This window comes from Uloborus diversus, chromosome 1, assembly GCF_026930045.1.
Source record: "Uloborus diversus isolate 005 chromosome 1, Udiv.v.3.1, whole genome shotgun sequence".
NCBI classification, from domain to species: Eukaryota; Metazoa; Arthropoda; class Arachnida; order Araneae; family Uloboridae; genus Uloborus; species Uloborus diversus.
This window is the reverse complement of record NC_072731.1, coordinates 126,402,979-126,425,371: the sequence shown is the minus strand read 5'-3', so window position 1 is coordinate 126,425,371 and position 22,393 is coordinate 126,402,979. Positions and strand designations below refer to the sequence as shown.

General features: G+C 32.3%; 1 protein-coding gene across 1 annotated transcript in view; it reads left to right on the top strand.

Moving 5' to 3' along the window:
* The window catches only part of LOC129234844 (cytochrome P450 4C1-like), a 78,229-nt gene that overhangs the window by 17,184 nt on the left and 38,652 nt on the right, over window positions 1–22,393 (top strand). The window contains exons 3-4 of the mRNA XM_054868748.1: window positions 20,174–20,292; window positions 21,991–22,076. Coding sequence (XP_054724723.1) covers window positions 20,174–20,292; window positions 21,991–22,076 — 205 coding nt within the window. The remainder of the gene's footprint in view (window positions 1–20,173; window positions 20,293–21,990; window positions 22,077–22,393) is intronic.

Below are 22,393 nucleotides of genomic sequence, written 5' to 3'. Positions count from 1 at the left end.
AAGTCTTTATTTTTTCTTTTTAATAGAACTTTCTCTAATTTCAACATATATTAGTAACCGATTAAAAATGACCTTTTCCAGGACTATTCAATTATCCGAATGGGTTTTGGTCTCAATTGGTTCGATAATTGGGGTTCTACTGTACTTATTGCATGTAACGAAAAGTGGACACGGTATAGAACAAATACCAAGGCATCAAAGGAGGCGAAAATGAAATAACAGACAACCAGTGATGTTTTAAAACTTACCAACATGCGTAAAACGAACAAGATGATTATTCCTGTTTAGAATACGAAATAGTACGTTTTGTGTGAAAAATAACAACCGCTAGGAGTATAAAAAAGCACGTAGGGTAGCGATTCCCAATCTTTTTAACCGTATTTCTCATAAAATGTGTAATATATTAACAAAATATCACCAAAAAATGTTAATCTAATGAACAAAACTTAGCTATTGAACTTTTCTTTTTCATTCCATTCCAAAAACTAATACTTCGAAGCAAATTTTAATCATTCAAGCAAGAAAACCTTTTTTTTTTTCTTCTTTTTTTTCCTTTTTGTTCAAAAAAAAAAAAAAAGCTTTTTCGCTTCCTTTTTTTTCCATTTTTAAACAATTTGTCGCTAAATCAAAAAGACGGTAGATATCGCTAAGTTTAAAGAAAACTGTTTGCATATTTATTGCAATTTTCAGCCAATAATTAATTCGGCCATATCGTTTAGTTGGGTTTTTAAGCAAAGACTAAAATTTTCTAATGTGCTAGAATTTTTTACTAATCACTAATGATTGAAGATTACCCATTTAATTAGATTTGGTAAATATGATATTGTTGATACTTTTGTTTTGTGGCTAAAGGATGATCCGATACATGTAGCAACTTTTACTCTTAGGAAAATCCCATTTTACTCCCTTGTGGGGAATTACTTCCAAGTTGAGAAGCACTGACACAGAGTCATATGTGACAATAACGTGATCTGTAAGTTCCTTACACTGTAAAAACTGAGGAGTAATAATCCTCCGAGTTTGGTGTTAAGCAACTCCAAAAATTGTGCAAATCAACGGACACCAAGAATTCCTCTTGGTGTTTGATAACACTAAGAAATATCTGTGGTGTTTCACTACACTACACTTGATGTTAAGTAGTTGCCACCATTTTTGGTGTTGAGATAGACAAAAAATTTTTACAGTAAGGGAAATGAAAGCTGTCGGTTTTGCAGAACTGTGGTGATTGCGACAAGGATTTGTGGAAGAAGATTGTGAGCGGAATTACGCATCCCTAAAGCATTATAAACATACTCGATGGGATTGAAATTCACAGATTGAAATGAAAATGATCAGATGAAGTTTTTTTTTTTTCCGTAACCAAATTTTCAAGGAGAGAATACAAACAATTTTTTTCTTTTAAAATTTTTATATCGTGATTTGAAGTACTTGACGGAAAATTACTATTCATAATTTTTGCTCGCGACTTTTCTTTTGCTGGAACTGTTACACTGTGAATAGCTGTCAAATATACTTTATTTTTATAAGAAGTTTTACAAACATTGTTTAAATATTTAAATCTTTCTATTGAGAATCTGATGGGTTTCGTATTTAAAAACAATGCTGTAGTTTTTAAAGACAAAAACGAAAGTCGATACGTATATCTTGTCTTACTTGAGGGACGTTAAAATTTATTAAATACGCCAAGGTAAACAGGTAAGACAATTTTTATATTCAAATCTGCGAGCATAGATGTTGTTGGACTTGAAGATCTCTTTTAAGTTTTAAATCTGTCTTGGGAAGTTAGCAAAACAAACAATGGATCACTGAAACTCGTGTTTTGGGTTTAAAGTAAGTTTTTAAAAAAGATAGATTTTTCAATCAAAGAAGAGCTCTTAAGGGAAGAAAATCAAACACAACGCTAGTAGAAACGCATATCTCAAGAGATTAAATCTAAACATAAAACGATTTGAATTCTAAAAGGAAAATAAAGCTTCTCCGAGGAAAATATTCTTTTTAACTTGTAAGAAGCTTTATTTTTACTATTTACAAGAAATTAAACACCAATATTTTAAACTAAAAGAAAAAAGGAGAAAAAATACGAATTTATTTTGCTTGGTGTTTGATAAGTTATATTTGTTTTCCACTTTCCAGATTTCCAGTACTAAAAGGTGTTTTTCATCATTAGCATTTGCATGCATTCCACGTCAAAAAAAAAAATCTTCACTTGACTATCTCATATTATTATGAAACTTACAGAAATCTTGCTCCTTAATATCTTAAATTTATTTAATTAAAAAAAACTATTCTTTATAATTGATGACTAATTGAAAAACTTGTTTCTAAATGGCATTAAGTCATATCTCTCAAAAATTGACTTTGTGATGGAAATAATAGCAACACATGCCTAACAATTATGTACAGTCAGGAGATGTTACAAACAAAATTTAGTCGTATAATAAACAAGGATGGAAATTCGTGTTTTTTTTTCCAACAGGAGTTAAGTCACGTGTAAGTTTAGAGCCAAAAACGATGAAGTTTCACTTTTTGCAGCTTTGGTTGAGATAAAGTAGTTTGTTTCAACTTTATTCACATTAAAATATTTTTCCCGATCTCCATTTCTAAAATAAAACACAAAAGCAATAAGAAAGAAGAAAGAAAAAAACTCGTTTTGAAATTACTTGAAGCCTTGAAATCTCGCTAATTACACAAATGTTTAAAAAAATAATAATCTTGCAACGATGCACGTGACACTAAACATAAGTAAAAATAATGATAACGATGAAGAAATAGAATTTGTAAACGAAGATTTGTAGCAACTAACTACCTTCCAAATTTGTGCACCTAAACCTTTTGCTGTATTTACACGAAAAGAAACTTGAAAGTAAGGAACTGGAAGTAAGTCTTTTCACTTCGTGATTTGTTTGGGCCAAAAAGTAAATCACAGAGTTTTATTAATTTTCATCCATAGATTAACGCTGGAAAAAATATCTTGGGGGTGTCGTATGAAGGGGCAAGGGATGTCGCAAAGTGTACATACGTATGTTAGGTGGGTGTGCCAAATTAGGCCATGTAGACCAAAAAAGCGGTTCCCGTATTTTTTGTTGTAGCATAATAAAAATGTGCTACTATATCATACCTTCATCGTCATCATAAAGCCTGACGGATGATTAATCCTTTTCAAAGAGCAGCTTTTTATTATCAGGCAATAATTTGGCAGAAATTATTACAGAAGAGAGATGTCAAAACCATCTTATTTTACTTTATGGTAGGTTTTCCTTCTAAGAATTTAAAGATAAACATTTCTTTGTGTACCGTTATTTTTTTTATATTATTTGATATCCTAGAGAAGTAGATTGTAGGCCATCTGATGAATATGCAAAAGCTGGTGCCAACTCAATCCTAAATGAGCGTGATCCTTGAATGTGAACATTTGAATGGCCTTATTTAGCTTATTTACCTTATATAATAGGGATGGACTAGGGTGTCGAGAGAAAATTCTGTTTCTTCAACGGGTGTTGAAAAAGTTTGAAAACCCTGCTTTGATTCAATATTAAATCCTGCATTACTATCTCACGCTTTTTTTTTTTTTTTTTGAATTGAAATTCAAAGTTTTTTGAGGCATGGGACCGTGAAGGATCAGCAGTTACAGCAGTCACTCAAACATTTTAGCTAAAATTGCAAAATGAAGTCATACATTATTTGCTAAACTGTTGATTTCTTCATGATCTCACCCTGAAAAAAATTGTATATTTTCATTAAAGTGCATTAAAAATCATGCTTTTTTTTCCAAATTTTCGAAAACGCTACCCCATAATTTTTGGCATTTGAAATGTTAATGTTTTGTGAAAAAAATCTCAGAAAGTATTAAAGATACTTACAAAATTAATGTACGTGCAAATTTAATAAAAACAAAAACAATACAACTGTGCAGCTCTCATAAAAATTCAGGGTATAACATTTTAAATAAAATTACGAAATAAGTCCTACAGAATTTTCTGTAAATGCTACATCATTTACGGTCCCACTATGAAAATGTATGAATGTATTCTTTTAGATAAATTAAATGTCATAAATTTAAAAAAAAAAAAATCTGTAAACTTTTACATTTTTAAAACTTGAAAATTTTGTACGAGAAATAATTTTTATGCGAAAGCATTTAAGTTACATAACAAACTAAAGTAATAATTAAAAAAGATTAAGGTTAAGAAACTCTTTAAAAAGAGGTATTGTACTAATCTACCACCCAAAAAGCTTGAATTATAACATTTTCAAGAACATTTTAGCGAAATGCTTCCTACATTATTTGCTGTTACTGCTGATTCTTTCATGGTCCAACTTGGAATATTTTGGAATGGATTCCTTAAATAACATTTGAACTATATTTTTTTATATATATAAAAAAGATCCTGTTTCAGAATATTTTGAAAATTATTTTTTTTTAAGGTTTGTAAATGGTTTTTTGAAAAGTTTTTATGTTGCGTATCAAGTTAAAGTGCCATATAATTGTCTTTAAAACGAGCGATTATACAACTTTCCAGCTCTCATAGAATACCCACCCTCTTATACATAAACTTTACATCTCAAGAGAAAAGATTTCTGAACGTTTCATGAAAATTTTAGTTGTTCAGTGTGAGTTAGGGATATGTCGTTCATGAACGAACGGGTCAAAAGGAACGAATCCTTAAAATGAACGGATCCGTTCCTTCACCTAAAATATGAACGACCGTTCTTTTGAATGGTGAACAGTTTGGAACATTGTATTGATGCCATTGCGGTAAAATCCCATTTTTTTTCTTTTTAAATTTCACTCATCTTTAAATTTTTAACCTTTAATTAATCTCAAATTAACCTTTTCTCAGTGCAGTACAATACAGAACACAGAAAACAACACACAATTCGAACCTTTTTACTTTCTACTATTTTCATCACTTGTCTTTAACCTTTGCAGTTCATTTGCAATTTTCCAATGTATCCATTAGTGATTGTTTGTGTAACTTGGTTGGGCTAATAGCAAAATATTTGGACTTTCAATTTCCTGTCCCACCGACACATGCTAAAATTCTTCTCACGCTTTCTGTGGCCAAAATTATTTCTAAAAATACCTTTAATCACTTTTCTGGCGATCCTTTTGTCGTCTATAACATTCCTCCTATCAACTACCATCTATATTGATTTGGCGTTATTTTTACCTTGCTTGGCGACTTCCAAATCGCTTATTTTACATTCAATATCCAAAGATTTTTAATAAATATTATTATTGTCTATATTTTCCTCTATTAAAAAAGTTGCATTTTTTTAAACTCTGTTCTCATTGGTACCATGGAATAATTTTGAAGCTCCGTAATACTTAGGTGAGTCTTTCTTTTAAATTAAGTTAGCCAGTACTTCAGCTGAGCTACCAATATATTTTTTGCTACGTTTTTCGTTATACACGGTCCATCGGTAATGCTGTATGTATGTTTACAGGCTGTAGTTGAAAAAAAATATTTTAAGGAACGAACCTTTTTCTTTTGGGCAGATGTCATGATTGACACATAACTGTTTTGGGGTCATAAAAGGTCAGTTTCGAACACTTACACTAGTTTTTATTTAAAAAGCAGACGTTTTATGATTATATTATTTTTGTTAAGTTTATGTACATTTAGCCGTAGATAGTTTTAATAAACACTTTTTATTCTCGTGTTTTTTATTATAGCTTGTTTCTTTCTCTCTTTTATTTATTGCGTAAATATACATTTTTTCAAATCTAATTTAAAGTACACATTAAAAATTATTTTTCGTTTTATTTTCACCTGTGACCATACTACACTTGGAGATATGATACTTCTATTTAGAATTAGTGCATCACATGCGTTCAATTTTGCAAATTTTCTGACGTCACAAACAGTTCGTTTATTTTTTACATAGTAAAATTTAATAACTTAATTTTGTGACACGCTGAAATGGAATCTGCGATTTTTGGAATGGAAAACATATCCTACCATTCGGCAACTGTCTTACAAAATGAACTATAATTGCTTTATACATCCAAAACGGGATCAAGTTTTTTTTATTCATTTTTTTCATTGGCATATTTTCATGCTTGTAGCTGATTTTAGTTATTTTTCCTTAAAAGAATACCACTGATCTAACGAAACATTTCGAATGTACGTGAGTATGTCACACGGAGAGATCACCTGCAACTTTTTTAAATGAACGAAGTCGTTCAAATGAACGAGTTAAATGAACGGATCAAATGAATGAACGACCCTCTGATGAACGGATCATTAAAAAGAACGACATTGCCCATCTCTAGTGTAAGTGCCTTGCTAATTTGACACGCAAGGAAAGACCATCCATATACCAGCGACAAAAGTGACAAATTTCAAACCTTAAAAAAATCGTATTAATTATTGATTAAAAAATCTAAATTTTATTATCTTTCTTGCTACAAAAGTCACATTAAGTTTTTTTAGTGGTGCGTGCTGGTTAAAACCACGCACCATTATGCTTTATATGTACTATGCTATATCCACCATGCTATAATAAATAATGTCATATCATAAAAACTATATAATTTCTAAGAAATTGTCCCAAATTTTCACTATACACTATTAATTTAGGCTACAAAAATCAACTAGTGAACATCATAGAAAATTTTCCGGCTCTATCCTTCCTGGTAAAACGTGTGTGTAAGAGAGAAACTGATAAATAGTTTTGATATGTTTAAGAAATATAATTCAGAGATTTACTCAAGAACAAATACCTGTTACAAACAGTTATGCTCTATAATTAAGCTCTGATTTTTTTTTTCCTTTTCTTTTATTTTTGTAGAGCCGAAAATATATCCTTTGGTGATCTGAACTTGACTACCAGATTCAATTTCTTGGTGCTGACACCAGGGCATTAGTTACACATTATGAATCTGCTCTGAGGCATCCATTTCCGGTCATGCAAATCAAAGTCAGCGGAAGAACCAATCACCATAAAGTACGGCGGATGGAACGAAATCTCATTTACGAGGACATGATTAAAAACTTATTTCTCGACACTTCCTTCAATGAGTGTCGGCAAAGAAAGCAGAGATACAAATCGGGGAAAGATTAACATGCTGATTTTTTCCCCTTTTTCTTTCTCCACGTTGCCATAACGACTTGTTAATGAAATGGAATGTGTTGTTTAGGTGGCTGTCAGCGCATTTCGCAACACTTGTAATTTTCTTTTATTACCGTGTAGAAATGGCAAAGTGTACAATGGATATTTTCCCATTTGTCTTGAAGTCATCTTTTGCTAAAAGAACACTTTCATTTTAACGCGCATAAAACGCCTCGGCAATAGGTGAGACACAAGCAAAAGAAATAATAATGACATAACAGAGTCCATTTATTTAAAATAGAGTGATTAATATGTTTTTTGCAGAATGCCGAAAATGAAAAAAGGGAAAAAAGTAGATAGTCTTCAAAATCTTACGAAATAAAAAACATATTGGGTCTGCACCTATTACAGTTATAACAAAAGCAGAAACACATTTTTAAAGGTGATTTTGTGCTTTTTAATTTAACAATTGATGGTTTTGCTCTCAAGAAAAAAGATTGTGAGATATAAGACGAAAGCTGAGAAAACGGAATCCGAGATAATGTGAAATAACGGAACTCCAAGATAGTGGCACGAGCTCCCCTCAAAGCCCCTCTACCACAGGGTACTTTTAGTATGTTCGTTAGGAGACCTTTTTGTATATGTGTATCAATTTTTATAACTAAACGTTTATTTTGTACCCTCATTTTGGGTCTTTGTTTGCTGGACTATGGTGGAAGGCAAAAAAAGAATGAAAAGAACACCTGCATATTTTTGTCTTTTTGAATTAGTCGCCTCCTTCCTCCCCCCACCTGCCAGCTAATTTCAAGAAATAAAATACTCCGTATAACCTACACTACTTCAGACCGAAAAAAGGAAAGATACACATCAAACAAATCCTCGAAAGGCTCTAAAAATATAAAGGAGCGAAAAAATGGTCAGTTTTCCGAAAATTCAATAACTTTGAAATTTAATTTCTCATCAACTATAATAGATGCAATAAAAGTAAAAAATCTTTTTAAAGATCATTTTACGTTCTTCAATTCAACAAATAACTATTTTGTTTTCAAGTGTTTTGTTTTAAAGTCTCAAATAGTTTTTGAGATGTAAGAGAAAAACTGAAAACACGTACTTCAATTTCATGGTGGTCGTGCGAGCTCCTTCGCTACCACCGGGGACTTAACGTACCCTCATCTGCTTTCTAGTTTCAAGAAATCGAACACCGTAATGACTTGCACTACTTCATACCGTAAAGAGAAAATAATCACATCAAATCAATTAATCAATCACTGAGGTGGCTCCAAATGTAGAAAAAAGCGAAAAAATGGTCAGTTTTTCGAAAATTCAAACTTTGAAATTTAATGTCTCAGAAACTATTATAAATACAATAAAACTAAAAAAAAAGCTGTTTAAAGATAATTTTACGATCTTTAATTCATCAAATCACAATTTCGTTCGCAAGTAAATAGTTTTTGAGATATAATACGAAAATTGAAAAGAGACACCTAAAATCCTAGGTGGCGCTGTGAGCTCCCCCCTACCAGCGAGAGCTTTTAGTATGTTCATCAGCAACCCTTCCTGTACGTGTGTGCCAATTTTTAAAACTACATGTCCCCCCCCCCTTTATTTTGGCTTTCGTTTACTAGACTATTAGAGAAAAAACCAAGTTCTATGCAATAACTACTTTTGATTATTTTATTTTGGTATGATTCAATAGACAAAAAATAACCATATGATGTGGTTTCTGTTTAGTTTTTGCTGTCTAAATTGATGATTCATACTTTTTGTTGTTGTTGTTGTTGTTGTGTGCCTGCCAGGCTGGCAATTTGGGGTGCGCTGCTTCACTTTTCCAACTGCACTGTAATTTGGTTTAAAGTCCGACTTCTACAGTATACACATGCTATAAGGACCCGTTTATAGGGTAGGCAACCATTCATATCATAGCAACACATTCACACAAAGAAAAGATAAGGACAGGAGAGAGAAAGTAAGTCCATGCCCGAGCCGGGGTTCGAATCCGGACCTTCCTGTCGCTACCAGACTTCCCTGACCACTCATGATTCACACTTAAAGCTCGGAAATGCTTTTTCTAAATCAGCGTTTTTAAACCTTTTTTTTAATGTCTAGAGAGGCTACAGAGGAGCAAAGTTCAAAAGCTTAAACATTTGGTGCAATTTGCGACATTCATAGGGGTATTCCTTTAAAATCCTCAAAACGTTTTTTTTTTTCTTTTTCTGGGGATTTGTTTTACAACTTTACTTTCATTAACATTTTTTTCGGCATAAAACCAAAGTATAGTACTCACTACAATGAGTTACATGTCAAAAAAATATTTCACGTTGCAGAAATTAAAAATAAAAAAAAGGAAGCATTGCATGTTGCAAATGAGAGTCGCAATGCAGAACGATCTTATGTTCGGAACCTTCTCGTATTTTTCAACTTAAATTTTTAGACATAGGGGAGGGGGCCCAAAGCGGGTAGATCGTCCAAAGTGGTAGGCCTTCGTATGCCCCCGCATGTTGTGTATGCGGCGATGCATACGTATGTCATGTTACCCCCCCCCCCCCCCCCCCCCCCCCCCCCCCGAGTTTTAATCAGTCCCAGCTAGTGATTGCAATACCGGTATACCGGTATATCCAATACCGATATTTCAAACAATTTTGCAATTTCGTAATACCGGTATTTGATAAGGCAAGATACTGGTATTTTCGGTATTAGCTGAAAATAATAAATAGTTTCAGTTAAAGAATTTTCTCATTTTAACTTATTAAATATCTGCTCATATTTTAAATGTGAATTTCTTTTTCCATGATACAGAACCAAAATCCACCTATTAATGTAAAAATTTGGTTTCCAAAGCACGGACTAATAGAATATCATTAACCAAAAGTAGCGAAAGACTGCAAAATGATATTGATATTACGAAATGGGGAAATGAATCGCTTTTTCGTATGCTTTTGTGCATCTGTTTTAATTTTTTCCATTTCCCTGATGACTTACTTTCAGTTTTGTGAAAGTTAATTTCGAGTGAATTTTTTGAATGCATTTGTCCTATGAACAATTTATTCCAATCATCAATTGCAGTAACATTTTTTAATTATTTGTCTCAATAACTGTACTAGATTTTGACAAAAACAGTTTATTCTTAGCATAACAAATGATAATTTGCTCTCACCAGTGTTGGTTTGTTGTCCTGTCTCGCTATTTGTCTTTATACTCGGCAAGATAATACTTAGAAATTATATAGCGCCTTAAATTTTTCAGAGATACAGTACAATCAATTGAAACATTTTCTCAGATATTCACATAATTATAATTGTAAAGAATTTTGAAAGAGAGCGAAAATTCGTAAATTTCAAACTGAAGGGCTAGTAAAAATCAAACACAAGCCTTTCCTGCAAAGGAAAAAAATGATATTAATATTGGAAAAGTATCGTCTCTCGGAAAGAAATTACAACTAGTTATAAATTAAAAAATAATAAGTAATAAACACATTACAAAAGAAACACATACCGTAAAGTGGGACTACTTGAACCCGTGATAAAAAAAAGTGTTTAAAATCCGTCAAGGTCCTGTATAACGCAATGTATATGCTTAAAAATCTTTCTCCATGACAGGTAGCAGTACTAGGTAGAGGCTGGAGCATGAAACAAGGTTTCAGCTATTCCCGCCTTTTTCTGATTGAGGTTATGATTGCAAGTTGTCTAAACAGTTGTTTTTTGTGTCTGCAACCTCTCACATGTAACTTCCTTGGAAACATCTGATATCATCAAGATCAAGATAGTTTAATGTTTGCATTCTATTTCTTAATAAAATACCAGTGTATTAAGGTTATAGCTATGTAATTAACGCAGTAACTAATATAAGTTAGTAAAAGTGCACTGGTTGCCTTAAAATGGGGCTACTTAAACCCAGAGCTTAAACAGCCTCAAACCACATTTCATCACTAAATTATGTTAAGTAAGGTTTGTAATCTTTTAAAGTAAAAAGGTTAGTTACTATACATAACCGTTTTTTTTTTTTTTTTTTTTTTTTTGCAGATCTGGGGATAAAAAAGGTCCGACAGTAAAAGAGAACCCCTTGAAATAGGAAATAATGCAGATTATTAAGGGGAAAAATTAGAATTGTGTCCAGATTGAACTAATTCCGGAGAAATGTCTTAGAGAGTGGCATATCAGCCCATTTTGACTTAATTATATTAACTACTCTAAAAAGGAAAGTAAAAGATCGTTCACTCAACAAGCCTGAGAATTCTGTAGTATTTAATAGCTAGGAGAAGAACAGGCATTAAAAAATATCAGAGAAAACAAATCACCCAAGCCATTAAATTGAGGGGTTTTCATTCTTTCTAATGTTTATAAGTAATGAGCATTTCAATTGGTCTCAGCTGTAGTTAGATTATGTTTCTATTTGAGAAATAATGTTTGCCTAAAAATATGTTTGTATTTATACGTTGATTTTACATTAAGTTATATAAATAATTTGCAATTTATATTAAAAGCTTGCTCGCTAGAATGTACGTTTTGAGTTTATTTTTCTAAACCATTGTTCCTTCTTGATACCACCACCTGTTTTACAGCTTTTTCTAATGGATTTGCTGAATGGGACCAAGTAACCCCAGCGCGGGGCTACTTGAACATAATTTTTAAAAATAGAAAATGTATATAAAGAGTTAAAATTGTTGTTTAAAAAGGCTTTAGGTGGTAGCAGAACGTCTGAAAAGTGATAAAAACAAGGTTATCAGTTCACATTGTGGGTTTAACAAAGCATTCGGGGTAAAACTCGTAAAAGATATGAAATTTTGGGTCCAAGTAGCCCCACTTTACGGTGATCTTACAAAAGATTTATCCAAATTAACACGCAAGAGATCGAATTATTTAAAGGTAAATAATTTCGAGGGAATTAGAGGAGGTGTATCGTAAATTATTAACAGTACCACCGACCTGCGTAAACAACGGTAAGAAAGTTGAGCACTAAAAGGAGTTCCAAGCTTGGACAAAATTCAATAGATGCATTATGCTTTCTACTACAGTAAAAACTGTCTACAACGATACTATTGGGACCTAAAAAAATATTGTTATAGACAGGTTATCGTTATAGACAGTTGGATTATTTATGCTGACAGTTTTCTGGGACCAAGGACAATATCGCTATAGACAAGCTTATTGCTATAGACAGTATCGTAATACACAGGTTTCTCTGTGTTATCGATTTTTTATTTTGACATTTTTTCCTTCATTTAATATTTGTTCACAATACGTTTTCATAGATAATACAGTTTTTGTAAAACATTATGAAATGTGGCAACGAAACAATATGTTTTCTAGCATTTTTTGAGAAATTTCAAATACCGGTATTAATATTGGTATTCTAGTATAACGTTTTAAAAATACCGAATACTGGTATTGAATTTTTCGTCCGGTATTGCAATCCCTAGTACAAGCAAAGCTGCAGTGAAGCAGCATGGCGAACCAAGCTTAAAATAAAGAAAATGATACATTTCTAAAAAAAAAAAAATGCAATTTTGTAACTTGTGATTAATCGAAGATCAGCTTATATTTTTGATTGATAGTAATATTACGTTATTCTGACACCATCTACCTATAAACTACGATGGTCAATCCTGTTTTTTTAAATTATTAATTTAAGGTTATAATTATTGAAATAAGAACGTACCTTTTTGGGCATAGCGGGTCGGGCAAAGTGGGTATAGGACTTAATCATGTATTTATTTATACTTCTTGACACATGTGCTAACTTAGATTTTCTATTTCAATAGGATAAGTATAAATTTAAAAAGTTAATTTTTATGCTGGCAATTAATTAGTCTATAAATTTAATTAGATATTTCTGTATGTTTTATAAAAACAAATGGTCCTTAAGATAAATAAATACCTTTGTGCTGAATAGTAAAGTCAGACCAAACAACGTAAGTGTCCAAATGTAAGGCGCAAACACATGTATCGTGTGTACTTGTGACTTATTGATTGTCATTGCAAATGCCAACTTAATGAAGGCGTTTGAATTCAATTGGCTCGTTTTTAGGAATCATTCGAATTCCTAAGCAGCAAAACATTTTCGGCTCAGAAAATGGTGGCTTCGATAACGTTTTTCATGATTTTTTAAGTGAGCAACCGCGTGCCATTGCACAGCCGTGGTAGGTTCAAATTTCAAGGTAAAACAACCGGAGTTTCAACTTATAGTCGTAGAAAGTGGAGGAACATACTTGATAAATTCGGTGAGTTAAAAAACTCTGTTGTATAATTTACATCTTCGTTAGCGTCGCAAACTGTATCGATCAATTTATATGGTACCAAGTCGCGAGCAATGATTGCTGTATCTTGAAGTTTAAATCTTCGACGTCCGCATTTTTTGCTGTTAAAATGGTTCTTCTGCCAGCCACTTCAATTTATATATTCTGTGCGTACATTGGGAAATATGCGCTCAATGAGAACATTTTGAGAATCAGCGATAGTGCAGAAATTAGTGGGCAATTTTTATGCATTCAGTATTTTCATAGACAGCAACTTTTAGATCTTGTAGCATTTGGACACACATGTTGATTCTTAGCATAACTTTTCCAGTTATGGTAGAGTGGCAATGATTTCAAGCTAGCGTTGATCTGGTCAGGGTACATTGAACCTGGAATGAAGGGAAGTATTTGTCTGAAATCACCTGAAAGGAGTAACAGAGAGCCGCCAAATAGTTTGTCGCTGTTTTTAATATCGTTCAGTATTCTGTTCAGTGGTTCTTTCAGTGTTCTGTTCAAGAGAATGTTTTTGTGCTATAGTGCATTCATCTCGGGTGATAATTTTGCATTCTTTAGTGCTGTGGCCATGGACGAGTGTTTTCTTCTGTTGCACACTGCGTCTGGTTTTGATTATTAAGTGCCATGCCAGGTTAAATGCTGTATGAAATGTTCTACCGACATACAATAAAGTTGCTGCAATGACAAAAGATGCTCGAGAGTTAGCTAAATGAGAAAAGATTTGTTTGTTCCACCTGGGGTGCATTTAAAAGAAAAAGAAAGAATCCGCTTTGTCTCGCTGAAAATGTCAGGGGTTCGATTACGAAGTTTCTATCCAGTTTTTTTTGTTTTTTTTTTTTGGCATCCTCCAATTTTTACCCTTTTGCCCGCACTCTCCTATGTTTTGATCGTGAATTTCCCAAAGACTGAAATTGAAAATCACGAAAATCACTGTAAAAGCTTTGCTTAAATTAATTACAAACATTTGTTTGATTAACAAATAGAGGATGGCAACAAATAAAAATTTTAAATCACTTAGGATTTTCATTTTTTTATCAGGGGTCATTTTGACATTGGGTAGCCAAACAAGTTTCGGATAGGAACATCCTAACTACTTAGCAGTATGAAATATATTTTACTACCTACTCGCATACCTACCAAAAGTTTCATAAAAGTCGGACGAACCGTTTGGGATCAGTTAAATTACAAACACTGTGACATGAGATTTTTCTATATTAGATTGAAAAATGTTTTGTTGCCATCTTCGGTTTGTCTACAAATGAAATGTTTGTAATTAGTTTAAGCAAGGCTTTTGCAATGATTTTCAACAAAAGTTTTTAAAAGGATCTTCAACAAAGGTTTTCTCAATGATTTTCATCAATGGTTTCTACAGTGATTTTCAATAGTCGTTCAACAAATGTTTTTACTATGATATTTAAAAAAAAAAAAAATCTGGATAGGGACGCCCTGATTTTCTAGCGATAAGAAATATACTGTATGACCTATTCTTATACCTAACAAATACACATAAAAAATTTCATGAAAATCGGTCTAGCCATTCGGAGGGGTTCAATAACTAACATCGTGATAGGAGTAATGAATAAATACATTTGTGCTGAAAATTAGAATAGATAGTAATCCAACGTTGTGAAGCACAAAAATTGCAAAATTATTGCAGACACGTGTTTCGGTGTTACAAGGAACACCTTTTTCAATGCTAAGAAGTGTGAGCTTCTGGATGAAAAGTCATCCGAGAAAAGCAACATGGTGGAACAGGAGATAGTATAAATATCAAAAAATAGAAATTAAACAAAAACAAAAAAAGATAAAATGACACCTGGAGGCATAATTTATTATATAATTCCATCAGGAAAAAACCGTTAAGTACCCACATAGATTATCGTCTCACCCTCCTAATCAAAAAATATTCAGCTTCCAACACATTTGTTTATCGTGCAATGAATATTTGCTCCTCACCTGAGCTTCTTAATGCGGAACTTAACTATTTAAGAGCTGTGACTGTTGATAGAGACTATCCGCCCACCTTAATTGATTCCATTTATAAAAAACTTTGCAAAAAATCTCAAAATATTGTTCTTAGTAGAACTTTTAACACTAAGAATTTAGTTGTTCTGCCTTTCTGCCTATCCTATTAATAAACTTTCTTTCTCTTCTCTTAAAGATTCTATTCATCCTCTTAATTGTTGTGGGATCTATAAAATTGTTTGCAATTGCGGACTCGGATACATCGGACAGACTCGCCGTTCTTTGAAATTTCGGTTAAAAGAACATCAAACATATGTCAGAAAACAACAGTTAAATAAATCCAGTATTGCTCAACACTGTTGGGAATCGAATCACTCTTTTGATTTTAACTCTTATCAAATTATACAAAAATGCCCCAATTCGCTGGATCTTGAATTTTGGGAATCTTTCCACATCCTGAGGAACCGTTCTAATTTCGTTAACGATCTTACTGCAATTCCCTATTTTTCTTCTTTGTGGACTCCTTTGTTAAAATTGGTTCAGTTTCTCTATTATTTTTATGCATACGTCGTACATTTCTTACTTTTATTTTTTTCATTTTTTGCTTTCTTATTTCGTTTTGTGATTAACCAATTCCAATATGTTTATCCTTCACTTTGTTTTTTCCTGCATTTCTCCATTTGATACATTGCATCCATACATAGTTTTTCCCGCTGGTAAATTTATTGCTAATTTACTCAGAGTGGTTTCATTTTTGGGCGTTTTGCATTGTTTAGGGGTTTTCTTGGAAAATTTATTACTTAACGGTTTTTTCCTGATGGAATTATATAATAAATTATGCCTCCAGGTGTCATTTTATCTTTTTTTTGTTTTTGTTTAATTTCTATTTTTTGATATTTATACTATCTCCTGTTCCACTATGTTTGCTTTTTTTGGATGACTTTTCATCCAGAAGCTCATACTTCTTAGCATTGAAAAAAGTGTTCCTTGTAACACCGAAACACGTGTCTGCAATAATTTTGCAATTTTTGTGCTTCACAACGTTGGATTACTAACTGTTCTAATCGTGATAGGAGGTTTTTATATACCATTAGATGTCCTATTCTCATACCTAACATTTCATGAAAACCGGTAGAGCCACTTCGGAGGAGTTTAATTAATAACACCGTGACAGGAGATTTTTATTTATTAGATTTAAAAACTTTTGTTGCTATCTTCGGTTTGTCCACAAATGAAATGTTTGCAGTTAATTTTATCGAGGCTTTTATAATGGTTTTCAACAATGGTGTTTGCAATGATTTTCAATGATTTTCTACAATTTTTTTTGCAATGATTTTCAATGATTTTCAACAACGGTTTTTACAATGATTTTCAACAATGGTTAAAAAATGGTTTTTACAATAATTTTTAAAAATTATTATTCAACAATGGTTTTTACAACGATTTTCAAAAAAAAAAAATCTCAATAGGGATACCCTGATTACCTAGCGATATGAAATATACTTTATGTTCTATTCTTATACCTAACAAATATACATAAAAAATTTCATGAAAATAGGTCGAGTCGTTTCGGAGAAGTTCAATAACTAACAACGTGAAAGAAAAGTTTTATATATTAGATTTCTGGGGATGCACCGGTTTCATTGCATATGACTTGTTGATAAAAGGAAAACCAATGAAGGCAATGCATCCCCTGGGGCAAAGCTACATTATAAGCGTACTTAAATTCATTTTATTTTTATTATGTGTGTGAATATAAACTGAATAATAAGGGAAGGTTCGTTACTGAAAATCTGTGACGTGACTCTGACTATGCAACCTACGAAGTTTTCAATATTTCTTTCATATGTTTTTACAACGTGAAAAATTTTCGGATATGGGGCCATAGGAGAGAGCATGATACTCTGCTTTTACTACGAAACATAAGTGAAAAAGTGAAAAACAAACTCGTGGAAAAAAAGTTTAGTTTTGATGATTTAAAAAAGAGTTTAGGGAGGAATACTGTTATGAGTTTTCCAACTTGCTCCAGTTGATCATGTTTTTGAACTTTGCTCCTCAATAGCTATCAAACTGTCGAAAACTGGAAGAAATTTTAAGCATCCTATCCTAAAAGGGGGGTCATATTTGGATTGAGGGTGCCATTTACATAACAATCAGTCAAAAATATGTCAGAGGCATTTTGCAGGATTTTGTTTTACCCCTCAGTGCCCCCCCTTCTTTTATTTGAAAAAAGACCATACACAAACACAGTATTATTTTCTTCTTCCTATTCACTTATTCATTCTCTTTTTCTGAAGAAAAAGAATTTGACTTCGCTTCATATTGGGTTCTTTGATCGATATTGCGTCCTACTCTATATTGCGCACTTCGCTAACCTGATTTTGATTCTTAAAAATTCTGCTTAAAATCGAATAAATACTGTAAAACCACATACTTATCGTTAGTACAGAATGTCCAAAATTAAGGGACCAAACATGTTGAGAAAGAGAATATTCAACGTATGGACTAGCCCTTGAGGTCTCCGGATCTCAATCTTATTGAACATGTTTGGGATGGTTTAGGAGGAGCTATTGCATAGCGATCTAATACTCTCCAAGAGTTAAAAGCCGTTCTTTTTGGAAGATTGCGTTTTGTTTCCTGAGCATTTATTGACGATCATAAACAGTATAAAAGCTCTTTGTGAAGTTTGTATAGCAGTGCACGTTGGTCCCAAACTCTTTTTGCCCTGCAAACTTATACACTGTTACTTAATTCCAAATTAAAGTATTTTCCATGTTATGTTTCTATGTTCTTTCTCCAATTATCATAAACCTCTGTACCAAATTTCGTGGCAACACAGTGAATAGTTTTTCAGTTTTCACAGATTTTATGTTAGTGACCCTTATAAGCACCCTTATAAGCGTGCTTATAAGCACGCTCATGTCCAAAACTAAGACGAATATTCCATGCATAATCGCATTGCAACGTAATTACTGTAGCAGAGGAAACTTCTCTTAGAATTAGCACCCTTTACTATTCTATATCACCATATTGGGTGCTTTACTCTACGGTTTTCCTCTTCAGGTTCAATTCAGTGGCTACAAGTAAAAACTAACGGGAAAAGTATGTCTTAAGTAGGTTGAAAAACGCTTGAATAGAATGCATTATGTAAAATGATGTAACTTTTGTTTAAATTTCACTTTCAAAGCAGACTTCAAAGGATTAAAAGGACTCACGCTGTTTCTAAATAGAGAAAGATTTAAATGTTTCTTTCTAAAGAAACAGCTATTCCATCCATCAAGAGATGACAAAAGTCGGTCAAACAAGTCAGGACAAATTATTTCCTGAAAGAAAAAAAAAAGATAAAATCGAAGATAAAACCCTAAGCAATAAAAACTTTTCATCCATAACTGGTGAGAGATAGTTATACCCATGTATCTATCTTTGACTATTTATGGATAAAAGGTCATTACTGCTGGCTGCCGCATGGTAACTCCTTCAGGAGTTTTTCGAGTGAAAGATAGTAAATGACACCCATAACCAGTAGAAGTGTTTTTGTACGAGAAACACTTCTAAACTAGGCACTAAAATGTGCAAGAAGTTCCAGTACACTTAAGTAACAAATGCTTAAAAGAATCCTTATGTGTTTACAATAAGTTCGTATGCGTACAACAATGTGAGTTTAATGTTTGGAAAAAATCACGCAGTTTTAATGTAAGTGGCCATGCATTAATTACGTAAGGATGAGTTTGGCAATTTTTTGAACCCCCTCCCCATGTAAGGATAGCTAAGAATTTCAATCCCTCCCCCCTCATTCTTACGTAAGATTCCATTTCATTTTTCAAAATAATAAAATAACGAATCTTGCATCACTGGAATCGTTATTAAATTCGCTAATGTTATTTTTTAAAAAAATGTGTAAAGAAATATGTTCTAAAAGGAATCTAGAATGAAGTTTTTTCGGCAAATACTTTCGCATATGATGCGGTTCAAATTAAAAATAAGGCATGCCATACACAGTGAAATTCTTTTATTATATTTTACACTATCATTCTTTGAAAAACAAGTAAAAAACAACTCATCCTAGTACTTTTTTTATCTTCCAGAAGCAAATGAAATATGATCCCTGGCAAACCACTTGACCGCGCGATTTCTAATATAAAATATCGACTTGGAAAGTCTTACGTAAGAAGGGCTCTGAGCTATCCCCCACCCCCAAGTAAGGGTATGTAGAGATTTTTACAACCCTCTCTCCCCCTCGGGACCCTTACGTAATTAATTAATGGCCTCTAATTCATCGATGGAAAAATTTGTTAGCTACTGTTGCATTGGGCTCTTGTGCATCAAAGTCTTTTGCCGCACAAAAACTGTAATATTAAAAAGAAATGTTGAGCTGCGACAGTTTCACGTAAAACAAAAATTACTTGCGTTATGTCTCAAAAAAAAATCACAATCTAGGAAAACTAGTTCAACTGACTCAGAGATTCGTGGTTCTACTCCAGACTTTGAGTACCTGATTCCACTCTACTTGTTACGAGCTTCGAATTTAAAGCTTTTCCCTGCATATATATATATATATATATATATATATATATATATATATATATATATATATATATATATATATATATATATATATATATATATATATATATATATATATATATATAGTTTGCCGCAAAATTCTTAGAAAATTTATAATTCTTCGTATTAATGTAATTTGTTATCTTGATTATTGAAAAGAATATTTTATTGTTATCAGCAGCAGCATTGGTAAACTTTTTTTACTACTTTCAACTTCAGTACAAAAAGTGAGCTGATTTGTGATTACTTTTTTTAAATATCTAATAAGATAAATGATTGGAGACGGTAATATATTTGAAAAAATATTTTCAAATATCAAAAAGCCATTATTATATTTTTCAGTGTTCTTCCAACTGCTGCGAGGGTTGGTAATGATTCACCAGATCCAAAACTTGGGGTGCTTCTATATGTGGGGGTTCTTTCGACCAGTTGTCTTTTGCTTCTCGCCGGAATTTTTCGAGGTAAGCTGGTTTCCTTAAGCAATGTCTCGTATTTCTTCCAATCAAGTTCAATCCGTAGGATTCGATTGAAATATTAGGGAGCCCTAGGCCAAGCACTCTTTTGGCGTCTCTGTGCAGTCAAATCTTACAATTTTAGCCATTGACTAGAGCAGTTTCATCAATTTGGGAGCCCCTAAAATTGGGGACCCTAGGTCACGTCCTAGTTGGCCCGTTCAGTAATCAAGCCCTGTCAGGTGGCTAAATGGTTCGCCTTTTATCACAGCTTTCGTTTTGCATTCTGCACCATTTTACTTCAAGAAGTTGTCTTCGGTGGCTGCTTATATGTATCTCTGGGAGACTTAAATATTATTTTAATATACGCACGCAAAGTCACACACAAGTCAGTTTATTTAAAATAAGTGTATATAGATATGTATGGACCAGTGCATAACTTAAAAATATGTCCCCCCCCCCCCCCCGCCGTGAGGCTTTTGAATTCCAAGAGAAAATTTCTGCGTTACAGATTCTTAGCATTCACGACGCTATTAAATTGAGTTTCGATTACTTGAATACTTACAAGTGACTTCAGCCAAGATACTGAAGTGTATTGATAAATATATTAATTTTTGGCAGTAAATATATAAACAAAATGAGATAGCCAAAACAAAATGCTGAATTAAAAAATTAAATTTATTGCAGTTGTCGAGGTTTTATATAAAAAATACACACAGAAAAAAGAAAAAAACCGAAAAATTAGTGTGGTGTCAGTAGGATTAAAAGTGCTAAAAATCGCATAATACAATAATGTTTTTTCTAATTATATTTAATCTACACACAAACTCACATGCAAATCATCTTATTTCATTAAATGCATAGAAATATGTACAGACACGTAGCATAGCTCACAATAAAGAATATTTTTATCCAATTTAAACTGCATTCTCAGAGAAAATTTCTTTGATACTGATTCTTCGCATTTAAAGCGCTACTTAATTGAGTTTCTCTCATGTGGGATAAAAAGTGCTAAAATCACGTAATACGTTAAATGCCTTTTTTAAAATTAATGTATCATAAATTGGGCAACGAGGTCTACATTGTTGGCAAAAAAAAATCATAATTCTTCCCCATGACGCGCCACAATTTAAAAAACAATCACATAAATAAGTAATTTTATTATAGTTGATTTCACTTTGCTTTGGCTTTTTATTCGCTTATTGACTAATTAATACATAGGGAGTAGCTTGGTCCAATGCTAAAATCGCGTGTCTAATAATAAATATTATCATCTGTTTTTTTTTTCTCTTTGTTACGTAAATATTTTCACCCTTATATGAAAATTGCATGAATGAAAACATTTGATGTCGTAGTAGATAAATTGGAGAATTTAAAAATTTTTATTTTCTTTCTTTCTTTTTTTTTCTTTTTTTTTTGCTTGGGAAAGTAAACCTAAGTGAAATTTACGATTTCAGCAGTTAAAAACTAAACAGAGCAAAACACCAACTTATTTTTTAAAAAAAGTAAAATCTTGTGAATTAAAAGACTTATAAAAAAAGAAGAAACAATATTTAAAATATGTTTATCTTTAAAACTATGAAGTGAACTTTAGACTTCCAAGCGCTTTAGAGAAAGTAGAATTTGTGCCTAAAAATTAGAACAGTGCAAAAGTTTCAATGAAATATTGTAAGAAATAAGTGTGAATCACATTTTTGTTAATTTCAGGTGATTCTGAAAAGTCCTATAAACCTTAAGAAATCATTCGATTACACTTTTCTTCATCCTTGGCTGAAAGAAGGCTTGGTGACGAGGTAAGTCAGGTTTTGTCTGTTTTTATTGTAATACCCAATAATCAATTGAAAAATGCTGTACTTAAGATAATCCACCAAACTGTATGTTTGTCATGTTATATGATACAAATGTTTTTCTCCTTTGAAATCTTATGACTATTAAACTTATTCTCGTTTTTCCTAACATTTTTTACTTTGAGTTTTACATTACTTAACAGTATATGTTTCAAAATGCAATTGACAGGTTCAATTTCAGATAATTAAGATTCCGTACTCCTTACTTTTCGGTTTCTGATTGGACAAAACGATTACAATCTTTTGAAAACGTTAACTGTAGT